The 24,126-nt window shown below is 39.1% G+C and overlaps 1 protein-coding gene across 23 annotated transcripts in view; it reads right to left on the bottom strand.

Annotated features, from left to right (window-relative positions):
* Gphn (gephyrin) overlaps window positions 1-24,126 on the bottom strand; it is a 433,952-nt gene that overhangs the window by 31,374 nt on the left and 378,452 nt on the right. For 11 of the 23 annotated variants that reach the window (XM_051147978.1, XM_051148083.1, XM_051148134.1 and 8 more), the window contains 3 exons: window positions 22,616-22,689; window positions 17,313-17,377; window positions 8,840-8,943 (listed from right to left, as the gene is read on the bottom strand). The exons of 1 other annotated variant lie outside the window; for it this stretch is intronic. In XM_051147978.1, coding sequence (XP_051003935.1) covers window positions 8,840-8,943; window positions 17,313-17,377; window positions 22,616-22,689 — 243 coding nt within the window. The remainder of the gene's footprint in view (window positions 1-8,839; window positions 8,944-17,312; window positions 17,378-22,615; window positions 22,690-24,126) is intronic. 11 more of the 23 variants (XM_051148057.1, XM_051147995.1, XM_051148041.1 and 8 more) reach the window with 2 other exon arrangements.

Raw genomic sequence — 24,126 nt, 5'->3', positions numbered from 1 at the left:
AGAGGGAGCTGGGGAATGAGTAGGAGGGAGAAGGGGGGAATCAGTAGGAGGGAGAAGGGACTTGTGCTCCTTCCTGTTGCCTTGTTTCTGTCAGTCACCTTGACAACGGCAATGGCTTGTGCTGTTTCCTAGATTTTATTTTGTTCTAACTTCCTGCATTCTCCAAACCCTGGACTACTGAACCCTGTTCCAAAGAGTCTGAATTTCTAGATCTGCTCACTTTATGTTCTCTCTCTCTCTCTCTCTTTTTTTTTTTTCGAGACAAGGTTTCTCTGTGTAGCCTTGGCCATCCTGGACTCACTTTGTAGACCAGGCTGGCCTCGAACTCACAGCGATCTGCCTGCCTCTTCGTCCTGAGTGCTGGGATTAAAGGCGTGCACCACCACGCCCAGCTTTATGTTCTCTCTTGTAGCTACCCCCAACCATAGCGTTTTTGACTGTACTATAGAGCCTGACTTAGGATTCTACTCATTCTTTTAATGAACCATTACATTGTCTATACTTATTTTTTTCCCCCTATCTCATTCTTTGCCTGTTACTGGTTACCAGGAAGGTCTCATTAATCCTCAGAGCATTGGTGCCTACCATGGAGCCTGCTATCTTGTATGAACTTAGCAGATGTATCTTAATGAACTTATTTATTATAAAAGACTAAATGCATGAGACAGGTATGGTGGCACACACTTGTAATCCTAGTGCTCAGAAAGCAGAGGCAGGAGCGTTACTAAAAACCTAAGGTCAGCCTGGTCTAATACCAAGTTCCCAACCAGCCAAGACTACATAGCAAAACAAGGAGAAAAAACAAAGATAAAGGAAAACAAAGAAAAAAGGCTATAATTGAGCAATTTTTTTTTTTTTTACCTATCAGTGGAATCTGTAGCAATGTAATTCTCTCAAGAGAGTCAAGCACAGTAGTTACAGATAAGCATGTTAGAGTACAATAGTTCTAGAACGATCTCAGTAGAATAACTGGGAACAATCTGCTTTGATTCTATATGGTCATGCTGTTCTGCTCTCTCTGAGGGGGAGAATGCTTACCTTGGTTTGGTTCCTTGAAGATCATGAGTTGGTAATTGGTTAGAGCTGCAAAGTTTTGTTTGTTAGCCAAGAATTTTAAAAATGGAAGTCATCCAAAGAGCCTACTTGCAACATCACTTAACAACAGTTACTTGGAAAACAATCTGTTTATGTTCTATTTTTCATTGTGTGATATGGTTCACAAAACCAGAGCATAGCACCCCCCAATCTGGTTAATGTCTGTACAGCTCTAAGACTCTGAAAGAACCATCTAGTCTTATTTAAGCTTTGAGTACAAAGAAAACTTGAATACGGTATATATCTTAACTTGTTAATAGTTTTGGTCAATTAATGTGAGTAAATTAAATGACACTGATTAATAGATTACACAGATTAAAGTAGAACCATTTCACCAATAAATAACTTTTAAACTTCCCTGTAGCCATGCCAAATGTCTTTTCTTCCCCACTTTCTAAATTCTGAAAGGAAAATCTTTTCTTTCTCAGGTTTATTGGGCTACTGGGGTCCTTAAACTCAGCCTGTATATCATCATTTAGAAATCTGTTAAATTTTTATATGCCCACAGCTGTTGTTTTCGCCTTATTCAAAGCCTGCTTTCACATTGCCCCTAGTTTGAAATAACATGTCTTCTCACACGTAGGTTCACACCATAGCATTTCCATTCAGTTTCTATTTTTTAATATGAGTTTTGTTTCATTGTCACTATTGAAATCTTACTCTTACAACTCATAGTTAATAAACATTCTTTTTTCAATTTCATTCATGTTCTTGGGACTTCATTCTTGTTATTTGTGTGTCTGGCAGTCAGACCTCTTTCCTTGAGAGATACTGCACTTTCGTCTCTGTTTTCTACAAATATTCTGCATTCCAGTCTTCCTCCGTACCCTGAGGCCTTGTGTTATTGTTAATCCACCCTCTTGGGTCATTTATGTGAATGAGCTCTGTATCTAGTCAGAACATTTTTTAACTTCTAACCAGAACTTCTATATGCTCCTCCACAAAATGACCTTTTCTGATTTTTCTCATGAGTTGTCTAACATTTCTGACTGAAGCCTTGGGTTCATTTCTCACTTCCTGAGATTCTATGAGTTATACATTCTTCCCACTTTTCTCCTCAGCAGTGACTTTACCTGTCTTTCTTCCTTATCAGCCTCTCTAGACAGCACAGCCTCATTCTTTTCTGAACTGGTGCCTTCCACTTCCCTCTAGTTTAACCATATCTTCTTGAAATTTCCATAGTGTTAGTCATAAAAGTGCAGCTCTGATCATACACCCTTGATCAAGAAGTCTTGTCCCTAGAATAAATCCAGATGCCCTTACTTGGTATCCAAGAACTCTACAGCTGGAGTCTTAAAGATACTGCTTTCTCCCCCAGATCTCATATCAACCTTCTGATCCCATAGTTTTGTGGGCTCTGGAGCATGGCTGCAAGTTTGAAACTTGTTCTTTGTCTGCACTAGCTATGTGACTATGGATATATTTCTGCCATGGTTTCTCTATCTGTAATAATAGGAGCCACAAGGGTGTTGTGAAAATAAACAGAAAGTTCTCTGAACAATGTGTGGCATACAGTTAGTGCTACTGGATGTTTCACTGCACATATGTGCTACATGTGTGGGGCCTCTATATGCATACATTCCAAGGACTTGGGGCTCTGAGTAGACTCTGGAGCTCTTTAACCCTTTAAGAGTGTAGTACGGCAGTTGTCACAGTTGCAGACTTGAAATACAACTATCCTTCCTTGCACAGTGTTTATTTTCTCCCTGATGGAGTACAGTTACAGCTATTTCATTCTATTTGTTTCTGGGAGTAGCAGTAATACTATAGTATATTTTATACCCAATAGATAGTTAGTAGATGCTTATTTTTTTAATGAATATAAAGAACTATGTGTTTTCATTGAACCTCTATTAATTCATCTTTTCTTCAATGGTAAATACAGAAGAAAAACTTAATAGAACATTTAAATTTAACCCTGAAAATATCAAATGACATTAAAAGTACAAGTTTTTCTCACCTTTGACATTGTGATCTGTTACTTTGTTTCTTAGTCTGATTTACTAAGAATATACTACAGAACATAGTGTACTTCTGTTAACATGATTTGAAAAAAATCTCCAAGTCTTTATTAAAAGAAATATCGCAAGAGTATGCTTTCAAAAATGCAGCAAAAAGCCTTCATATTTCCTTTTCTTTCAAACATTATTTTAAAATCTTCTAATGTCAGCTGTGGTGGCACACACCTTCAATCCCATCACTTGGGTGGCAGAGGACAACCAGGGCTATATAATAGTGAGATACTGCCTGATGAAACAAAACAGACAAAACCACGTCTTCAAACTCCAGGCACTCATCTGCAGTTTTCTGGTTCATAACTTATTTTTCCCTTCACTTCAAAGAATTGTACATATCCAAAGTTGGTACCTAAATTAACGTTTTTTTCTAATTAACAAAGTATCTTCCCTCTAGCTAAGCTTACTGTTTATCTAGCTATCATCAGTAAGACCAGAAGGTGGGCAGTTCCCTGCTTAACAGCATGCCCTATTACTATCTTATTCTAAACACTACAGCTCAGCATCGTATCAGGTCACATTTCAACTTCAGTCTCTCATACTGTGAGCCTTGGCAGGCCATCTTAAGTATTCTCACTTGCACAGACTTCAGGCAGAATGGAACAACAGTCCTCTCTCCCTTTCCCTCTCCCTCTGAGACAGGGTCTCTCTGTGTAGCCTTGGCTGTCTTGGACTCACTTTGCAGACCAGGCTGGCCTCCAATTCACAGAGATCTGCCTGCCTCTGCCTTCCTGAATGCTGGGATTATAGGTTTGCGCCACCATGCCCAGTCAATCTTCTCTTTCTAAATAACAAGGCTGCACAATACATTTTTAAATAATGATCAAGGATTTTTTTTATTCATTAAGTTTCAGTATCATTACAGAAAATGTTATGGTACAGAGTTGTTTAACATTATTTTGTTTTGTTCTTGATTTCCACATGAATGCTGGTAACACTAATATCTGTACAAGATCAGTCTTTGATTTTGTTTTGTTCTGTACAATTTTAAATGTGTTGGTTAAAAAGGCTGTCAGCACTTAAGGAAGCATTTTCCCCCAGTTTGTTTGTTCAAATAAAAGGTATCCAGTTACTGCCTGCAAGTACTGTGCCATGAGGCTGCTAGGGTGAGAACGTCCCTGGGTGCTCGGCAGGGATGGTTCTTGCGGCAGGGCAGGGCCTCCGCGCAGTCACTCCTCTTTTGGCACGGTGCACATAAACACGAGATACATGATAAAGAACAAGCAAAAGCTCTCTGTAAAGCAGTTATGAAGCATACTAAGAAGGGAAATCCAAGTGTTGCCTACACTAGTATAAATAAGCAGACAGCCTTGATTAAGAGCATAAGTAGTTGTATTTAAAGATGAGAAAAACACAAGTTCTGCAGGCACCTACCGCTGTCTACTAAAAGCTATCGCTATCAGACCTAGCATTGAACACACAAAGCAATTTGCAAGAAAGGAAAATTTTGCTTTGATATAATCAGAATAGAGTTGTCTGTTAAGATTTATTCTTAGGTGTTTTTTTTTTCTTTAAAAGGTATTTAAATTCATTTGAAATATAGTTCAAGGTGTTGACTATACAGATCAACTTTTATCCAGATCAGAAAAACTAGCTGTGCCGTTGCATATTACAGGATACAGTCAATGATATGTGGACATGCATCAAAGCTTTCTCCTGTTGGCCACCATCATAGCCGCCCAATGACCATGACGTCCACCACCTCGCCCTTGTGGAGCTCCACATACTGCTCTGTCTTTGGAGGTAGCATCAGCAATCCATTGGCGCTGCGCATGCTCATCAGACGGCTGCTCATCTGATTACCTGGAATGAAATACTCTCATTACTGCAGCACAGGCATCAGAAGTACATGTGGAGAGGCCAGCAAATGGAAGTGCAGGGCTCCAAGAGGGAGGGAGAGAGACGACCAATCTTCCCAGTACCTTTTCCCGGTGAGATGTATGTCCTACATCCTCACCTTCTCCTCAAAACTTTAAAAACAAATATTAGATATTTAAAAAAAAAAAACTAAAATAGGGTTTAATAGCATCACACAAATTGGCACAGAAATCCTCACTTCAGGGTGAATTTATATTTGTATAAAAATAAAGCCCTTAAAAACTTAAGGATAGAAATAACAGGTCCAAACAGACTACGAGTCATCTTATGAACTCTCTTATTTAACTCTTAAGAGATGCAAACGTTCTGAGGCACACTGCCTAGTGTCTTGCAACTAGGCTGTTGGCCAACTTGCAAGCAGAACTCTGTGATGACAAGGCTCACATATGGATTCACTGTTAGCTGATACACATCTTTTGTTAGTAGGTAACACAGTTTTTGTGTTGAATCAAACCTTGGGCAAAATATGACTAGAAAAGTTGTGGAGAGTGCTACACTTCAGAGCTAGAGCTCTGATATCAACACAGCTTTCAGTGTCCTTAAAATTTACCATGCCTTGAGTACAGCAGGATCCAAAAAGATCATATTATGTTTGGCTATCTCCAGGAGGTAACACAGCTATGTGTTCTTCTTTCCTACCCACCGGTCATGTTCAGAGAGCTGCTTGAACTAATGGATCAAAATCTGTAATTCTATTTTTCAAATGTTTATCTAGAAAATATGGTTTCATGTTTACGAATAATTCATCAAACCTTTTAAAAAAAAGAGAGCACATAACAATTATTCATTTCGTTATCAACAAGGGAAAGACACGACTGGCACAGCTGTTGTTGTGGTTTGTTATTTAGAACAGGCGCCCAGGAATCCCTGTGGGTGTGGGCGTGAATGACTGACCTGTACTCTGGCCCAGGGCAGTGGTTCTTGGTGATGCCAAGTCAGTATACACCGGTGGTATTCTGGGCGAGGGTCCAGTTTTACATCACATGATAATACGGCATGAAGAGGGATAAAAAAATGTTGTCACCTGATCATCTCTGAACTACACAGAACATACTAAGTCTGGATAGACTGCTATCCTTATCATTCTCCTATTGCTGTCATTCCGTCTTGTTTTTAATACAGGAAGTCCACGGGCTGGTTGCTATGGTAAAGAAGAAAGTATGCTAAGAAGCCAGTGTTCATAATGGGGGAAAGGACAGATAAAAAAGTCTATGGGTTTTTAAGGACCCTGGACCTATGAAATGGGAAATCGAGGCAATATTTTAATATTGGAAGGAAGTAGATCTAACAAGCAAATTCAATACCCATCTACCCAGCAATCATTTGATTTAATGTGATGTGCACTATTCACCTTCCCACTTACAGAACTATTTCTGATATATACATGGAATAGGTCTTTCATGTTGCTTTCTTTGCTAGCACATAGCTTCCCATTGCTCCTAAATTATTTTGTGCTTCTCTCTTAATATCTCTGTCTCTGTCTCTCTCTCTCTTTCTCTTTCCTCCGGTGCTAAGTTTCAAGAACAAACAAGGCTGCTTATAGCCAGTTTTAAGGAAAAGATGCTGATTGTTAAAATGAGAAAAACATGTAAGGACTCCTAAGAGCTGTGGAGTGTTGGATAAGCATGTGTCTCTTAGAACAATATAGGAAATGCAAATCAAAACAACTCTGAGATTCCATCTTACACCCATCAGAATGGCTAAGATCAAACATTCAAGTGATACCACATGGCTGGCGAGGATGTGGAGAGAGAGGAACACTCCTTCATTGCTGGTGGGACTACAAACTTGTACAACCGCTTTGGAAATCTATTTGGCGCAATCTCAGAAAACTGGGAATAAGGCTTCCTCAAGACCCAGCTATTCCACTCCTTGGAATATACCCAGAAGATGCTCCAGCACACAACAAGGACATGTGCTCAACCATGTTCATAGCGGCCTTATTCATAATAGCCAGAACCTGGAAACAAGCCTAGGTGTCCATCAGTAGAAGAATGGATAAAGAAACTGTGGTACATTTACACTATGGAATACTATTCAGCTAGTAAAAACAAGGAATTCCCGAAATTTGTGGACAAATGGATGGAACTAGAAAGGAGCATAATGAGTGAGTTAACCCAGAAGCAGAAAGACTCAAATGGTAATATACTCACTCATACTGGACACTAGCCCAAGGGGCATGTCCCATGGAAGTCTCACTTACCAGGAAAGTGGGATAGATGTGGAGGACATCCTATTGGAACTCTAGGTGAGAGAAGTAGGGAGAATGGGGAAATAGAAGGATCCAGAGGGTCAAGAAACCTTTAAGAAACATTGTGACGGGCAGATCTGGGCCCAAGGTTCAGCTCAAAACCTACTGCCCAAGCAAGGACAATATGTGCAGAAACTTCGAACCCCTACCCCGATCTAGCCAATGGACAGGACATTCCCACAAGTGAGTGGAGAGTGGGGTCTGACTCTTTCACACGGACTCTGGTGCCTCATATTTGACCACATCCACTGGATGTGGAGGCCCGTGGCACTCAGAGGAATGATAACAGGCTATCAACAAGAGACTTGATACCCCCATGAGCATATACAGGGGGAGGAGGTCCCCCCTCAGTCACAGACACAGGGGAGGGGAATAAGGTGAAAAGCGGGAGGGATGGAGGAACAGGAGGAAACAAGGGATGGGATAACAATTGAGATTTAATATGAATACATTAATAAAAAAAGAAGAATATGGATTCGTCCTGCTTCCTCAGATTAGCTAGTGTGAATATAATAAATTCTCCATTGCTCCACAAATCCATTAGCTGTATAAACCTCACTGTTAGGACTTTGACTTTTTCATCTGATCATAATTCTTTTTCATTTATGGCTGGCCTGCCTTCCTGCCCCCTTTCTTCCTTCCTCTCCCTCCATCTTTGTTTCATACTTTGTTAATAATTCCAAGTAGGACCTCATTGTGATTACTGTGTGTGTGCATGTGTGTGCTCTTTTTGTGGGGAGGGGTGACCTGACACACAGGACACTATGCCTGGCTAGTTAATTTTAAATGATATTTAGGGAAATGAGATGCTTTTATCGCCTTTCATCCACAAATCCCCAGTAATAAAAATATCAACATAAGACTGCTGATGGTCTATATTTTTAAAAATCATTTTAATGTTCTGTGTATGTGTACATTTGCACATGCAAGGGGCACAGCATACATGTGGGGGTCAGAGGACAACTTTCAGGAAGTCACATGAGTCCCAGGGAGTGAGGTCAGGGTGTCAGGCTTGTTAGCAAACACCTTTACCCACCAAGCTATCTTACCAGCTGTCTTATATGGAACAGCACACCTGCCTTTTCCTCTTCATGTGACAGACTCTACAACCCTCCCTGGTAAAACAGTCTCTCGTTTCTTACTCCACACAGGTGTAGTGTGTGGTGCCAGCTGATTTGTTTGTTGGTTTGTTCTTATGATCCACTGCGAGTTTGAAGCCTTACTTTCTGGATTTTTATGTGTATGGGTGTTTTTCCTGTATATGTCTGTGGCTATCTGTGTGCACTGCCTGAGCAGAAGCCAGCAGAGGGTGTGTCAGATCCTCTGGGACAGAGTTACAGACAGGTGAAAGCTGCCATGCAGGTGCTGCGAATCAAATCTAGGTCTTCTGGAAGAACAGCCAGTACTTTTGACTTCTGAGCTATCTCTCTTTATGTTGAAGGAAAATAAAATAAATTTTCCCTTCTACTTTTCATCGTAAAGGAGAGAATATAAACACATTTATGATAGAGATAAGTCTAAAATCCTAGGCATCTATTTTTGGCAGTGAGTGATTGCTATCAGGTTTCCATTTTGGTTTCTGGCCATTAGGGAACATTACCCTGGCTTTGATGATGGTTGGCCGAGGATCCAAGATCCCCTGCATCTTTCTCAGTGCAGGTACAACAAAGAGGTTGCAGGTAACCACAGCTGATACAGGATTCCCTGAAAGTCAAACAAAAGGTTATTCATATTACATTTATTTATGTTACATTTACTAATTTATAAAAACATTGTCAGATAATTTTATTTGCCTGTACATTCAGGTGTTATAGAACATGCTAGAAGTGACTGATCATCAGTCTACTTCTTAGTCATTCTCAAAAGAATGACCGAATAGACTAGCGAGGTAGTGGTGCACACCTGTAATCCCAGCACTCGGGAGGCAGAGGCAGGCAGATCTCTGTGAGTTCAAGGCCAATGTGGTCTACAGAGTGAGTTACATACAGGACAGCCAAGGCTACACAGAGAAACCCTGTCTTGAAAAATATAAACAACAAAACAAAAAGAATTGAGGCACAGTTAACCACATGCTGCAGAGGGTATGAACTGAACCTTTTACTCTTCCACTGAAATACAAAAAGGTCTAATACTCAGTCTTTAGAAACCACTTCTGCTTTCTTGAGAGCCTTACACTGCACGACATTGCTGACCTTTCCGTGTGTGCGCGTGTGTGCACGTGCAGGGTTGTGAGTGAGGTGGTAGACACTGAGCACTGCCTGAATGTGAAGCACATATACTTACAACGGATACCAACTAAATAGTAAGTTAAAAATTTTAACATATCATGTTTTTTTAAAAAGCATTTCTCCTGTAGAAATATGGTACAAATAAAAGAAATCGTAGATAAGGAACTTTATTTATAATCACCATCTTTATCCAGACACCAAATGACTCCAGTTCTAAAGACTGAAGATGAGTAAGCGTATGGTATGAACCACAACTCCCTCAATTGCAGCGAGGAAGCTCTAGCACTCAATGTATCAGAGGAGCAGGGCCATGGTGATTAAGGCTCTGTGAGGACATATGACCGGGCCCTAAGGCAGTACAACTGTGTCCTTATAGACAGCAGAAGAGACACCAGAAGTATGCATGTCAGAGGAAGGCATGGGGCTCAGGAAGCAGCCAACTGCAGAGCAGGAACGAAGCATCCCAGATTTCTGGGCCTTAGAACTGTGAGGAAACAATTCTGGGGTGCACCTATGGCAGCTTAACAGCTGGATCAGACTGTGACAAATGCCAAGCTCTTTAAAGTTATCTGAAGAATTTCAGGAATGTATCATTCCTCTCTAGTAGAAATAAACCTAGGAGTGCCTTGGACTTCAAAGGGAACGAGGGTGGCTATGAAAAGAAAAGGGATACAAAGAAGAGATTGTTTTTTGTTTGTGTGGTATCCTTAAGTAATAATCAAGTTGTACTCAAGCTGGACGATCTTGATAAGCCCCAACATTTAAAAAAAGTATATAGTCTTGCCATGAACCCTCAGGCTAAGGCAGACCTAGCCTCTAAATGCTTGGATTACAGTTGTGCACAACTAGCCCTTGTGAATCTAACTAAACTCATCTACAGAACTTCATTTTTTCTCTTCAGCAAGGATAACATGATTCATCAGGGCCATTCTAGTTCTAAAATCCCAATTTTGTTCAATTCTTTTACACACTTGTATGTGATGATGTGTGTTGTACTGGTAAGTGGGGAATAGGCCAGGTTACTTTAGGTTCCCTTTCCTCAAGTGCTGCTAATTTGTCCTCAAAGTAAAAGACAAGGGCCAGTCTATCAAATTACTAGATAAAGCCACGTCTTCATTCTCTTGTACCGGGAGCTAAGATGAGATTTTTATCCTTTATCAGCATATTTACACTGTAAAGAGTAGGTGGGTCATGACATTTTCCTACCTGCATGTATGTTTGATTATATTCTTCCCCTCACTGCTCTCTCCTCTCCCTCCCCATTCCTGCTGTTTCCCTTACACTTGAAAAATGGCATCTCTTCTTTAATGTCTTTTATTTTTTAAATCTAGATTCTGAGCCGGACGTGGTGGCACAGGCCTTTAGTCCGAGCACTCAGGAGGCAGATGCAGGCAGGTCACTGTGAGTTCGAGGCCAGCCTGGTCTACAGAGTGAGTCCAGGACAGCCAAGAGACACAGAGAAACCCTGTCTTGAAAAACCAAAAGAAAAAAAAAAAATCTAGAGCCTGTATACAGAGAAAATATATAACATTTTGTCTCAGAATCTGGCTTATTTTACTTATCATAGTGATACTAACTTTATTGGTTTTTCTAAATTTGAAGTAATTTAATTTTTTGTGGTCAAATAACATTCCATTGCGTACATATGTCACATTTTCTCTCCCCACTCATCTGCTGAGGGACTTCAGGACAGAGTCCATACATTGTGAGTATGTGTCACATTTTCTCTCCCCACCCATCTGTTGATGGACTTCAGGACAGAGTCCATACATTGTGTGTATGTGTCCCATTTCTCCTCCCACTCATCTGCTGATGGACTTCAGGACTGAGTCCATACATTGTGTGTATGTGTCACATTTTCTCTCCCCACTCATCTGCTGATGGACTTCAGGACTGAGTCCATCGCTTGGCCAGCATACCTGTTGCTATTATAGTGAATGTGGCTGTGATGGTATCTGTCTCATGATGACTTAGATTCTGGTTTATTTGGAATTTCTATTTTTCAGTTTTTCTCTCTGTCTTTTAGAATCTCCCCATTGATTTTTGCATTTCTCTGATGGCTAGGGCAGTTGAACATTTTTTCCCTTTTCAACATTGTTTGAGAACTGCCTGCATTATTCATTTGCCAATTTACTGACTGAATTATTTTGGCATTTTTTTGAGTTATTTGCATATCCTGGATATCAGTCCCCTGCTACTTTGGTTGTTTCTTTTGCTGTGTCTTTTGCCCTCTAATTTCATACAATCCTATATGTCAATTTTTGTTATTATTTCCTATGTTATTGCAGTCCTATTCACAAAGTCATTGTCCATGAATACATCTTGAACTGTTTCCCATAGCAGTTTCAAAGCTATAGGTTTCCCATTAAGGTATTTGATCTGTTCTGTACTGAATTTTGTGCAGGGATCTAGTTTCATTCTATATGTAGGTACCCAATTATCCAGAACCATTTGATGAAGAAGCCCTTTGTTCTCCAACATATATTTTTGGCACCTTTTGTCAAAGTTCAGCTGACTATTGGGACTGAGGAGACATACAGTGGTCGGGAGCATGAGCTTCTATTCTAAAGGCCCCACGTTTGGTTCTTAGCACCCATGTCAGACAGCTCACAATATCCTGTAGCTCCAGCTCCAGATCAGATGCCTCTGGTCTCTGTGGACACTGGTACTCACAATGCTTGTACCCACGCACAGACACACTTGCATACACATAATATAAAAAACTAAATCAGTAGGCTGTAGCTATATGGGCTTCTTTCTGATTACTCAACGCTATTCTATTGGTCTATATACATATGTATATATACACATATATATATGATATGTGTATGAATGTATGCTTGTATGTTTGTGGGAGCACATGTATATTTAGGGGCATGGGTGTGTGTGTGTGTGTGTGTGTGTGTGTGTGTGTGTGTGTAGGCACAAGGTTGTTACCAGGAATTTTCTTTGGGAAAAATTTCCATAGGGTTTCTTAACCAAAGCCTATGGGTAGTCTCAATTGCCAGCATGCCTTTGTGATCTTGTCTGCCTATGAGGCTGGATTACAAATGAGTTGCAACATCTGCCTGCAAATTACCAAGTTTGGGGAATCTGAACTCTGGTCTTGACTATGTTACAAGTGCTTAAACTGCTAAGTCATCTCCTTAGACCTGTGTATCTGTTCTTGATGCCAGGACGAGGCTGTATTATTTACTATGGCTCTGCATTATAGTTTGAAATCAGATATCATATCATATCATATCAGATCTCCAATGCTGCTCTTTTGGCTCAGGGTTGTTTGAATACTTGGGGTTTCTACTGATATTTAAATTTTTAGGACTCCCTCTCCACATTCTGTGAAGAATGTCATTGGAATTCTGATGAAAAGTGCATTTACTGTATAGTTCATTTTCAGTAACATGGACATTTTCTCAATTTGCCAATCAATGAACATGGGATGTCTTTCCACCTTTTAGTGTCTTCAATTTCTTTCTTCAGTGTTCCAAAGTTTTCACTGTGGAAGTCTTTCATTGTCCTAGCTAGGCTTATTCTTAGGGTCGGTCTGTCTCTGTCTCTTTCTGTTAATCTATAAACGTTTTCCTTAGAAGTGCCCTTGTTGTATTCTAAAGGCCTAGAAAGTTATGTTTTCAATTTCACTTGATTTTAAGGCTGCATTTCTTCAACAATCCATTGATCAGTCAGGAATATACTGTCCAGTTTCCTTGAGTCTGTATAGTTTATCTTTCTATTTATTTCAGCTTTATTTTATTAGATGAAGGAATGAGTGATTTTAATGTTTAAATTTGTTAAGATTTCATTATGACTTAGTACGTACACTATTTTGGAAAACATTCATTGTAGAGCTGAGAAGAACATGTGCTCTGCCATTGGATTGGATATTCTATGTGTCTGCTACTTTCCTTTGTTCTGTGGTAGAGTTTGGCTTTAACGTGTCTGTTCTGAGTTTTGTCGGGGTGACCTGTCTATTGATGAGAGTTGTCTGGGTGACCTGTCTATTGATGAGAGTTGGGTATGAAGCCACTATTATTATATGTAGATCCTTTTGTCTCTTTATGCCAAGGAGTGTTTTATGAAACTATGCATCAATCTTTGGTGTATATCTGTTTATAATTTCATCATGTCTTATTATGGATTGTTCTCTTTATTCACACGTACTGATTTCCTTTAACTCTGTCTGATTTTGGCTTGATGTCTATTTGTCTCATATTCTTTCACCTTAAATCTTGGTGTATCTTTTCAATTAAAGGGTGAGTCTTGCAGACAGGTAACAAACAGTTAGATCTTGTATTTAAAAAAATCTTTTGTCTTTTTAAAATTTAAATTTATGTGCGTGCCATGCGCTTGTAAATACCAAGGGAGGTCATAAGAGGGCACTGGATCCCCTGAATGGGTGCTAGGAATTGAATTCAGGTTCTTTGGGAGAGCAGCAAGGGCTCTTAACTGCTGAGCCATCTCTGTAGACTAGGACTTTATATTTTAATGTAATAAATTAGTAGACATCTTTGAGTTGGAAAATTAAAACTATTTATGTTCAGATTGTTGTGGTGAACTTTAAAAAACTGTAGACAGTTATAAGTGATACTAATAACTTCCATAGACAAATGAGGTCTACAGAACAGCAAAATCCCCCTGACCTTGACAGCTTTTTATCAAAGAGCCTAACCTGTTCTTGAACTTGTGATCATCTACTTCAGCTTTTCCTAGTGTTTGGATTATAGGCCAGCACCACTATACTCCATGCGACAGAGGATGTTCCTTTATTTTTTTAAATTTGTGTGTATATGCGTGCATATATGCATATATGTATGCGTGTGTGTATGTTACATGTGTTTGCAAATGCTTTCATAAGTCAGAAGAGACTGCTGAATCCTAAGAGTAGGTTGTGAGGTGCTCAGTGTGGGTGCTGGGAATCAAACCAAGGTCATTTGCAAGAGCAGGAAGTGCTGTTAACCGCTGAGCATCTCTCCAGCTTGACAGCGATTCTCCGTGAGCATTAGTTACTTTCCCATTACTACTTCAAAACACATTACCAAATAATAATAAAATTGCTGTAGTACTTCAGTTCTATAATTAAAATTACATTTATTTAGTGTGTGTGTGTGTGTGTGTGTGTGTGTGTGTGCCTGTGTGTGAATGCACATGTGCATGCATGTGCTGATGTGCATGTGGAGGTAAGAGGACGAGCTGCAGGAGGTGATTCTCTCTCCACCATGAGGGTCCTGGAGCTTGAAATTAGGTTGTCAGACCAAGGAAAATACGTGTAGTAAACATCAAACCCCTACCCAGATCTAACCAATGGACAGGACACTCCCCACAGTTGAGTGAAGAATGGGGACTGACTTTCATATGAACTCTGGTGCCCCATATTTGACCATGTCCCCTTGATGGGGAGACCTGGTGGCACTCAGGGGAAGAACAGCAGGCTACCAAGAAGAGACTTGATACCCTATGAGCATATACAGGGGGAGGAGGTCCCCCTCAGTCACAGTCATAGGGGAGGGGAATAGGGTGAAAGCAGGAGGGAGGGAGGAATGGGAGGATAGAAAGATTGGGATAACAATTGAGATGTAATATGAAGGAATTAATAATAAAAAAAAGAAAAAAGAAATTAGGTTGTCAGAGTTGGCAGCATATACCTTTATCTGCTGATCCATCTTACCAGCTAAACTTTTTAAAAAATGAATTTTTATATAGAAGAAAAATAATAGGAAGGATTAATAATTAGTAAAATGTGATAATGTGATTGCTTCTGAGGTAGTTATAATTAATAACATTATTTTTACCTATATTTTCTTAGTTTTTATAAAAGTTTAATTTTTATTTTATATTATTTATTTGAGGGGGGAGGGACGGAGGAAGGGGATAGGGGAGAGTCTGTGTGCATGTGTATTGGTGTACCTTACTACACAATGTGAAGGTCACAAGACAAATTGTGGGAGCTGGTTCTCTCTCTACCATGTGTGTCCAGGGATTGAACTTGGTTATCAGGCTTGGTTGTAGGTCTTAATGCACCAAGTGCATTCTTGAGCGCACTTGAGTGCAGTTTTAATGCACCGAGCCATTTTGTCAGCCAAATTTCCATGTTTTTATACTGAACTCATAACTGAAGAAAGTTAAAAACTTATAATATGTGAAACTATTACATTGGCTATAACTTGTTAAGACTGGTGAAGATCTTTAAGTACATGCCCTTCAATAAAGCAGAAATTCACTCTAGAGATAGAAAATTCTTTTAAGTGGAACACTTTTGCTGTGTGTAGGGCCTCGACATGTGGGTTGTTGCTGTCTTCTTTTGGTTCATTCAGGCTCAAATGAAATCAATGATTTGAAAATGGCTTTTAATATTGTAGCTTCTATGGAACATTTATATTTCATCAAAAATGGGTGCCCACAATAATATCTTTGCTTTAGTATCATGGACGGTCTAATTTGTATGATAAATCACACCTATGGAGAAAGTAGTTTTTTTTTAGTAGATAAAACGAAGCTACAAGAGCAGCTCATTTGTCTGTCTGTCTGTCGGTCTGTCTGTCTGTCTGTCTGTCTCTCTCTTTCTTTTTCAAGACAGGGTTTCTATGTGTCACAGAGCCATATATTAGTTTTCAGATCATCAGAGGCAATATTAAAGGCTGTAGGTTTAGTTGTATGCCACAGATGCATTTTGAGGTTGCTTTACTTTAATATCATCTTAATACTTTCTTTATGACACAAGTCTATTTTTATGGTTACGGATAGGGTTTAAAATGTTGACTTAAAGTTTTTATGCCTGCTTCTTTTTTTAAAAAATAATTCTATTTTGAGATTTACTGAATATAAAGTGCAAATACATCTCTGAAAACAATGAGGTTTGTGAGTCTGAAAGGAAAAGTAGTTCCTTTTCTGAAAGAAATGGTGTTGATAAAATGAGAACTTGAGCACAAATATAGGGTTTTATTTTAAAGAACAGGTCTTACTTCTTAGAGCCAAGGCTGGCTTGGAATTTACTATGCAGTCTTTGAACCTATGGTGATCCTCCTGCTTCAGCCTCCTCAGAGGTGGAATTATAGGCATAATTAAAGGGTACTATTAAAAGTGAAACAAAACAAAAACCTAACAAAACCTTACCCCTCAAAAAAAAAAAAAAAAAAAAAAAAAAAAAAAAAACCAACAAGTAGATAATAAAGTTCTAAATCACTTCAAAATTCATCAGGATTCATAAAGACGTAAGATGCATGGTTGAAAGTAATAAAATTTAAATTAACAAATTCTTGGAAACTGGACCTGAGTTTGAACATGAGTTTCTGCATGGGACTCAGGTGGTGATGCTGATGTCAGACTCGTGTTATGTGAACTCTGGCTGAGATGTACAGGATCAGTAACTCAGTGTTCCTGCTCCCAGGCCTTAATTACCCCAAATCTTACAAGACCAGAAGCACTGTTGTGTTTGTTTATATTAAGACAAGGTCTTGCCATGTAGCCCAGGCTGGCTCCATCTTAGGATCTGCCTGCTGCAGCCACCTGAGTGCTAGAATTACAGGTAGGCAGCACCATCCCAGCTGTGGTATGTGATCCAGAGTTTTTATGTTTGACAGTACTTCTAGTTGTGAGATGTAATTAGACCTCCCACTTACACTTGCTTATCATGTTAGGTAAGGACTGTGTTCTGAAAGAATATTCTGGTTTGACTAGGTATTGGTCCCATTGTAGAGGTGAAGAACCAGCCCCAGAGAAGGTAAGCGATTTGTCAGCTATGGAGACTGTTCAGATTATAAAGTAAGTGATGCTGATCACAGGCTGGTCACCTGAGAAGCCAAAGAATTTTGGTCATTTTTCTAGAAAAAGGAGAATTTTAATGATTCTTACCTGGTAGTGCAAAAATAATTTTTCTTACACCATCAATATCCAAAGTTGCAAATGTTGTTGGCAAGCTAGAAACAAAAAGAGTGCACTTATTTGTGATTGCTAAATAATAAAAGAGGTGACTTGAGTGCTCCACTTTTCTTGTTCAGTGATTCACTTACCACTTAAAAGCCTCTTCTGCTGACTCGCTTTTAACACCCCTACTCTCAAATCAATTGCTCTAGCACCATCTGCTTCAAGTACCCAAACTTCCCAGTTTTCTGTACTTTACATCTTTTCTTCTTGTCAGAGCCATAGTAACACACTCTACATCCTGATGTTCCCAAATGTCCCATCCTTCTACTCAGTGTTTATGGTATTTTTTGTTGGAGATTTAAAACAGTCCTCTTACTATCAGAATATTACCTGTTAAAGTGTTCCTAAGTGTTTTTGTTCAAGGTGAATATCTCTGATCTTAATTATTTTTTAAAGATTTATTTTTACCTTCAGCGTACGAGTGCTTTGAGGCATGTATGCATGTGCACCATGTGCATGCAGTGTCTGAGGAGTCAGAGCAGTGCAGTGTGTCCTCTGGAACTGAAGCTACAGATGGCTGTGAGGGACCATGGAGGTGCTGGCAACTGAACCTGAGTCCCTGCAGGAGCAGCCAGTGCTCTTAACCACAATGGCATCTCTTCCGTCTTAAAAATAACACTTAGCAATATCCATATAAAAATCCTCCCACTTAACAAGATACTTTTGAATTATAGATAAATAAAATTCCATGGCTGGAACAAAGCTAAAGTAATCTTCTCAAGTTCTGACATAAACTTCTTTGGGAAATATAAGAGGGGTACATGGTACATAGTAGGCAGTTGATAATAGTGATTTTTTTCTATTTTCTATTGCCATGTAGAATTTTAGCTATAAAACTTATGTATGAAACAAACCCGAGTGATGTAAACTTCTGAGGAAACATTAAAACTTCCTAAGATGCAAAAAAATTTTTTTATGCACTAAATTATGTTTTTTTGGGGGCAGTCTTTTGCATGTTGATCTTTAATTTTTTAAACTTATTCTCTCTCTCTCTCTCTCTCTCTCTCTGTGTGAGAGAGAGAGAGACAGCTCAGATATAGAGGACTATGTATGGAGTCCATTCTCCCCTTCATTCATACAGGTTCTGGGGATCAAAGTTGGGTCATGAGGCTTGGCAGCAAGGGTCTTCATCTGCTGACCCATTTTACTGGCTTCTTGGGTTGATCTTAAAAAAAAAGATCATCTAGCTGGGCAGTGGTAGTGCACACCTTTAATCTCGGCAGCCTGGTGGCAGAGGCAGGCAGATCTCTGAGTTTGAGAGCAGCCTGGTCTACAAAGTGAGTTCCAAGATAGCCAAGGCTACACAGAGAAACCCTGTCTTGAAAAACTAAAACCAACCAACCAAACAAAACCAGCCCACTCACTCATTACTGTTTACTACAGTATAGCAACAGTAACATTTTGGATGACTTATAGCTACATTAATCTGTTATAATACAGTGATGTCAGATTCCAATCATAAGAATGACCCTGGGTTATTTTATAAAGTGTAACTTCAAGTTGCTATGTTCCTGTGCTTTTCACCTGTGTTCTTTGTAGAGTGATGTCATCAATCATGACAGGATCAATTATTATTATCTAAGAATATTTATCTATCACACTCATTATTTCATTTGAGTCTCACAGAAACAGCAAAAGATGACATTTGCCATAGTATGTGGTAGATAAGAAAACTGAAACTCAGAGACATTAAAAATTTGTCTCTAACATTTTGTAAAATTAAAGACATTGAACCAAGGTCATTTTAACTTTAAGGTTTGTGTTAGATAAAGTCAGCATAGGATAGTCTAATAGAGTTAGTACGTGGGCCTTGGGACCTCTGTTTTTTTCTTTTTCCTCCCTGATTCTTTGCATTGTAGGCAACTTAGCAATGGTTATTATTGTTTGACAAAAATAACATCCCAGAGGTATTCTTGAGAACATCTATACTTGCTGTAAATGACCCGTGGCAGATCTGGTTAGTGCTTTGCCAAGTATCTTTTCATTTATATATTTAAGATGTGTGCACGCGCACACGTGTAGGCCCGAGGTTGATGGTAAATGTCTTCTTCTATGTTCTCCACCTAGCTTTTGAGGTAGGCTCCCATTAACAGAACAGCTAGACTAGCTGTCACAAGGTGAACGAACCCCAGACATCCCCCCCCCCCCCCCCGTCTCTGCTTCCCACCATCATCTGATGTGGTGCTGGGAATCTCAACCCAGGCTGCCATGCTTGTGTGGCAAGCACTCCACTGACTGAGCCATCTCCCCCATGCTTGTGTGGCAAGCACTTCACTGACTGAGCCATCTCCCCAGGTGCTGGAGTAGCTTCTTCTTTGAAATCAAACACCACAATTATATTTGGAATATGCTGTATGTGGAAGGGACAAAGACAACTTATTTGATTTTCTGTTTCTTTTTGTTTCACCAGCAAGTAGAACAAATTACTTATAAGTTCTTCTTACATTTAGGTAAGTAAGTATACGATTCTGGCCAGTTAAAGGAAGACCACTTAAATTTCTAAGTTACTCTGTTGTGGCAAAGTAGCTCATGGACGGTATCAAGTATAAGGGCACTTACTTAAATTTTCTTTTATACCCTAAAGAGCTAATTTTTCCAAAGGAACTCAGTTAAAAAAAAGATCATATTTACAACAGAAAATGCCACATTCTGGCATTACTATCACAAGTATCTTGTTGCTGTAAGTGTGTTAGCTCCGGAAAGCCGTTTTCTTAGAATTCAACACATACTGCTCATTCTGAAATCAGAATTAACAGCATTTTTGTATTGACTGAGGTCTCAAAGTGAATGGATTTTAGGGGAGAAGAAGAAGTATGAATAACTGAAGCACTCCTTAAGATGAGAGTGGTAAACAATGAACAAAGGACGGCAGAAACCATGACCACCAGCTGTGTTTAACGTCACAGATATCATGAGAGTAACAACTCTCCACAGCTGAAAACAAGTCATATCAGCTTCCGTTCCCACAAAGGGAAAAAACCAGATCTACATGTGAGAAGTACACTGACATGCTTTTGGGATGTCTTCTGTGCCCGAATCAAACCACAGCTATCCAGAAGGACAGGGTAAAAGCTCAGTATACATCAATAGCACACACTATATGCACATTTAGTTACTTTGTGCCTGTGTTTGTACAGACGGCATGCGTGTGGACTTTAAGGACAACTGGAGGACTCAGTTCCTTCTCTTCCCTTCCACCGTCCGGGCTCTGTTGATTGGACCTTGTCATCATCAGGCTTGCTGGCAAGTGCTTTTACCTACTGAGCCACCTTGCTAGCCAAAAATGTTATTTTAATTTTATTTTTTGGTTTTTGGAGACAAGGTTTCTTTGTGTTGCCCTGGCTGACCTGGAATTCACTCTAGACCCATGCTGGCCTCAAACTTTGAGATCCATCTGCCTCTGCCTCCCAAGCACTGGGATTAAAGGTGTGTGCTACCACCACATGGCCCAAAATGTTATTTTTAATAGAATGGTCCAAATCCCATAGTTTCAATAACAAAAAGTTTTTTCCGCCAGTAGATATATTGGGGGCACATTCAATAACCATGTACAGACATACACTGCCAAGAATCCTATGAAGTTGAGGAAAACACCACAGGGTTAATCATTTTTTAAAAATTTATTTTACTTTATGCATATGAGTGTCTTGCTTGCATATATGTTTGTGCACCATGTGCACGCCTTGTGTCTGCAAAGGCCAGAAGAGGATGTTGGATTCTCCTGGAACTGGAGTTAGAGATGGTTGTGAATTACCTTGCAGGTATTGGAAATTGAACCCAGGTTGTTTGGAAGAACAGCTTGTACCCTTAATGGCTGAAGCATTATTCTAGCTCCTTTAGGGATAATCTTAGCTTTGTACTAAATGAGGCTGAATTATGAGAGTAAAGCCTAGTTCTTGTCCTAGAACTGAAACCCAGTGCTAGAGAACCCTGGAGACATCAGGAGAGCATGCTGGTATTTGACTTACAACAATGTTAAGCTCCCACGCTCCTCTTTCTTATGGTACATATGAGCCCCTCTCAGAGTATAATCCTGAGTAAAAGCATCATTACTGTTTTCTATGACATCATGGGCATGTGTCAAAACACTTGGGGTCTGAACAGGTACTCTGAGGTCTACTGAGTAGCAGGATCAGGGATGGCAGCTTTATTTCTTGAAGACCTTATGTGTTTCATTTATACTGCTACAGGTCATTCTTTGAGGATTTACGATTATAGGATCTTTTCTCATGAATTCTTTCTTGAGTATTATTAGTTTCAGGAAATGTGAAAATCTTCCTGTATGGTTATTTTACTTTCTTCTTGGATAGAAGTATTTTTGTGAAGGAAAAAGCAACTGAGTCTGAACCTAAGTCTTTACAGATAGAGAAACATGTTCACTACAGTCCAAGGTGTCAATCATTCTATCTATTAGACAGGAAAAGTGAGATAGTTTCTCTAACAAGTCAATGACAAAAACAAAAACCCAAACCAAAAAACACCAAGATAACCACCACCACTACCACCCCTGGATCCCAAATCTAATAACAAAAGGTTTTTATTTCAAGGAGAAATAAATATTTAATGGAGATTTAATCACTAGGTACCAATGAACGGACTTTACTTGAATCCCAAATTAGAACAATTATTTTAAAAAACATTTTTCTCTTGACATTTGGATATTACATAATATGAAAAATTATTTATTTTGTTAGATAAGACAATATTATATTAATGTAAGAGAACACACGAATTCCTGTTCTTATGATTTATCAAAATGAGATGCTGCCTAGAATTAGCTTTATAACAATCTAGTCCCCCTCCCCTAAAGAAGTTAGAGAACTGATGAAGCAAATAACGAGCACATGTTGGCAGTTACTGACTTAAGTAAAATGGATATATGTTTGGGTTCATTGTTTCTCTACTTTTCTATATATTTGAGAATTGTCATGCTAAACTATCTTAAGAAAGAATGAAGGTATAGGAAGAAAGAGAGGGAAAGACACTAAACATGGTAATTAAAAAGGAAACAAAGTTAGAAAATTTCTTTGTTTTGCTTTTACCAAAATCATTGATTCATAAGATAAAATCTTCAAACTGGAACTGCACAAATGAAAAGGATTCTAGTACTAAGATACTTTATTTATTAAAATAAGTAACCCATAATAAAAATGTAAAAACCAAACATGTAAAACTTGATTAGTTAAAGCAGTCCAAAATAACCTAATATATTATAAAAATTATTTTCATACCCTGGCTTCATAAAAACCCTGCCAAAATGGATCTGAGCATGAAGATCAATGTCCAGCACCTGCTTGAGATAGTCCTGCAAATATTAAAAACAGTTACTTTATTTTCAAACATTTAGTATCAGACTTTTAACATGGTAATGAAAATAAAATGGATTTATGATTGATAACAACATCTTTGCTATTTTATACCTAACTCAACTATTCATTCCTCATTCATTCAATCACTCATTTAATAATGATTTTGGGGTGACTTATGTATGTATGCAGAGTATCATTTAATAATGATTTTGGGGTGACTTATGCATGCATGCAGAGTATCATTTAATAATGATTTTGGGGTGACTTATGTATGTATGTAGAGTATCATTTGAGGCTCAAGGAGATGTAACCCAAATAAAAGAGACAATTTCCTTGCTTTTCTAGGAAATATATTATAGAGCCAGAGGGAGTGCCATAATACCTGTAATCCCAGCATTTTGGAGGAGGAGGTAAGAGAATCACAAGTTCAAGGTCAGCCTGGGCTAGATAGTAACACTTTGTCTTAAAAAAAAAAAAAAAGCACAAAGAAAAGTAAAGTCTTGTAGAGGAAGCCAGATAATAACTAGAATAACTATAGTAATGTTTTTACTTGATGTTTTTTGTCTCTGGGATAAAATTTTGTGACCATGAAAGGCTATTAATGACAAAGAAGTCTTAAAAAGTTACACTTTATGTGGCGAGATACGCAGTGGTTACAATAGTGGTACAGTTGTTATGGGGTAAAAAACTGTTCTCTGATTAGAAAAACTTAAGCTATGTCCCACAGGAGAAGCACAATCTTGGTACTGTAAGTCTGGTCGACAACCCATGGTTGGGGAGCTTACAGTGACGCTACTATTATCATTCTACTAAATGAACTTTGTATCAAACTGCCCTCTAACTTCATATTTCATAGATTAGTGCAACTATCAGGCCTCATTAGAGAAATTTCTTTATGCAGTGAACACTGGTTACACAGAAACTCAAAACTGGTCAAAGTTCAGAAAAAATGTGTAAATGGAATGCTCAGCAACAGATGGACTATCTGCATCACGCCCTTTTCCTAGGGCTAAGGGCTATTGCAAAAATGGGGGTAGACAATTTTAAAGAGTATCTTCTGCACATGACAGGATTGATGCACTCATGAACTCACAGCTTTTGTGGTAGCCTGCATAAGACCTGAACCCTTAAGACCAAGCCAATCTACAGTTTATCACAGAGTGGGGATGGATTCATGAGCCCACCCCTGAGAAACCATGCACAACTATGATTTCTGTGCGAGGTTGAGTCAGCTGCTGGTAGGTCAAGCAAGCTCTAGCAATGCCCTCATACCCATCTCTTCAGGAGCAAGATCATTTGAGACATGTCAGAGCAACTCTCTTTCCATCTTCCCTCCCTTTTTCTTGGGGGGAAGCAGGTTGGGTTTTTTGAGACGAGGTTTCTCTATGTAGCCCTGGCTGTCCTAGAACTTGCTCTGTAGATCATGCTGGCCT

The sequence above is a fragment of the Acomys russatus genome, chromosome 1, assembly GCF_903995435.1.
Source record: "Acomys russatus chromosome 1, mAcoRus1.1, whole genome shotgun sequence".
Classification (NCBI taxonomy): domain Eukaryota; kingdom Metazoa; phylum Chordata; class Mammalia; order Rodentia; family Muridae; genus Acomys; species Acomys russatus.
The sequence above is the reverse complement of the archived record's forward strand: the minus strand, read 5'-3'. Positions and strand labels throughout refer to the sequence as shown.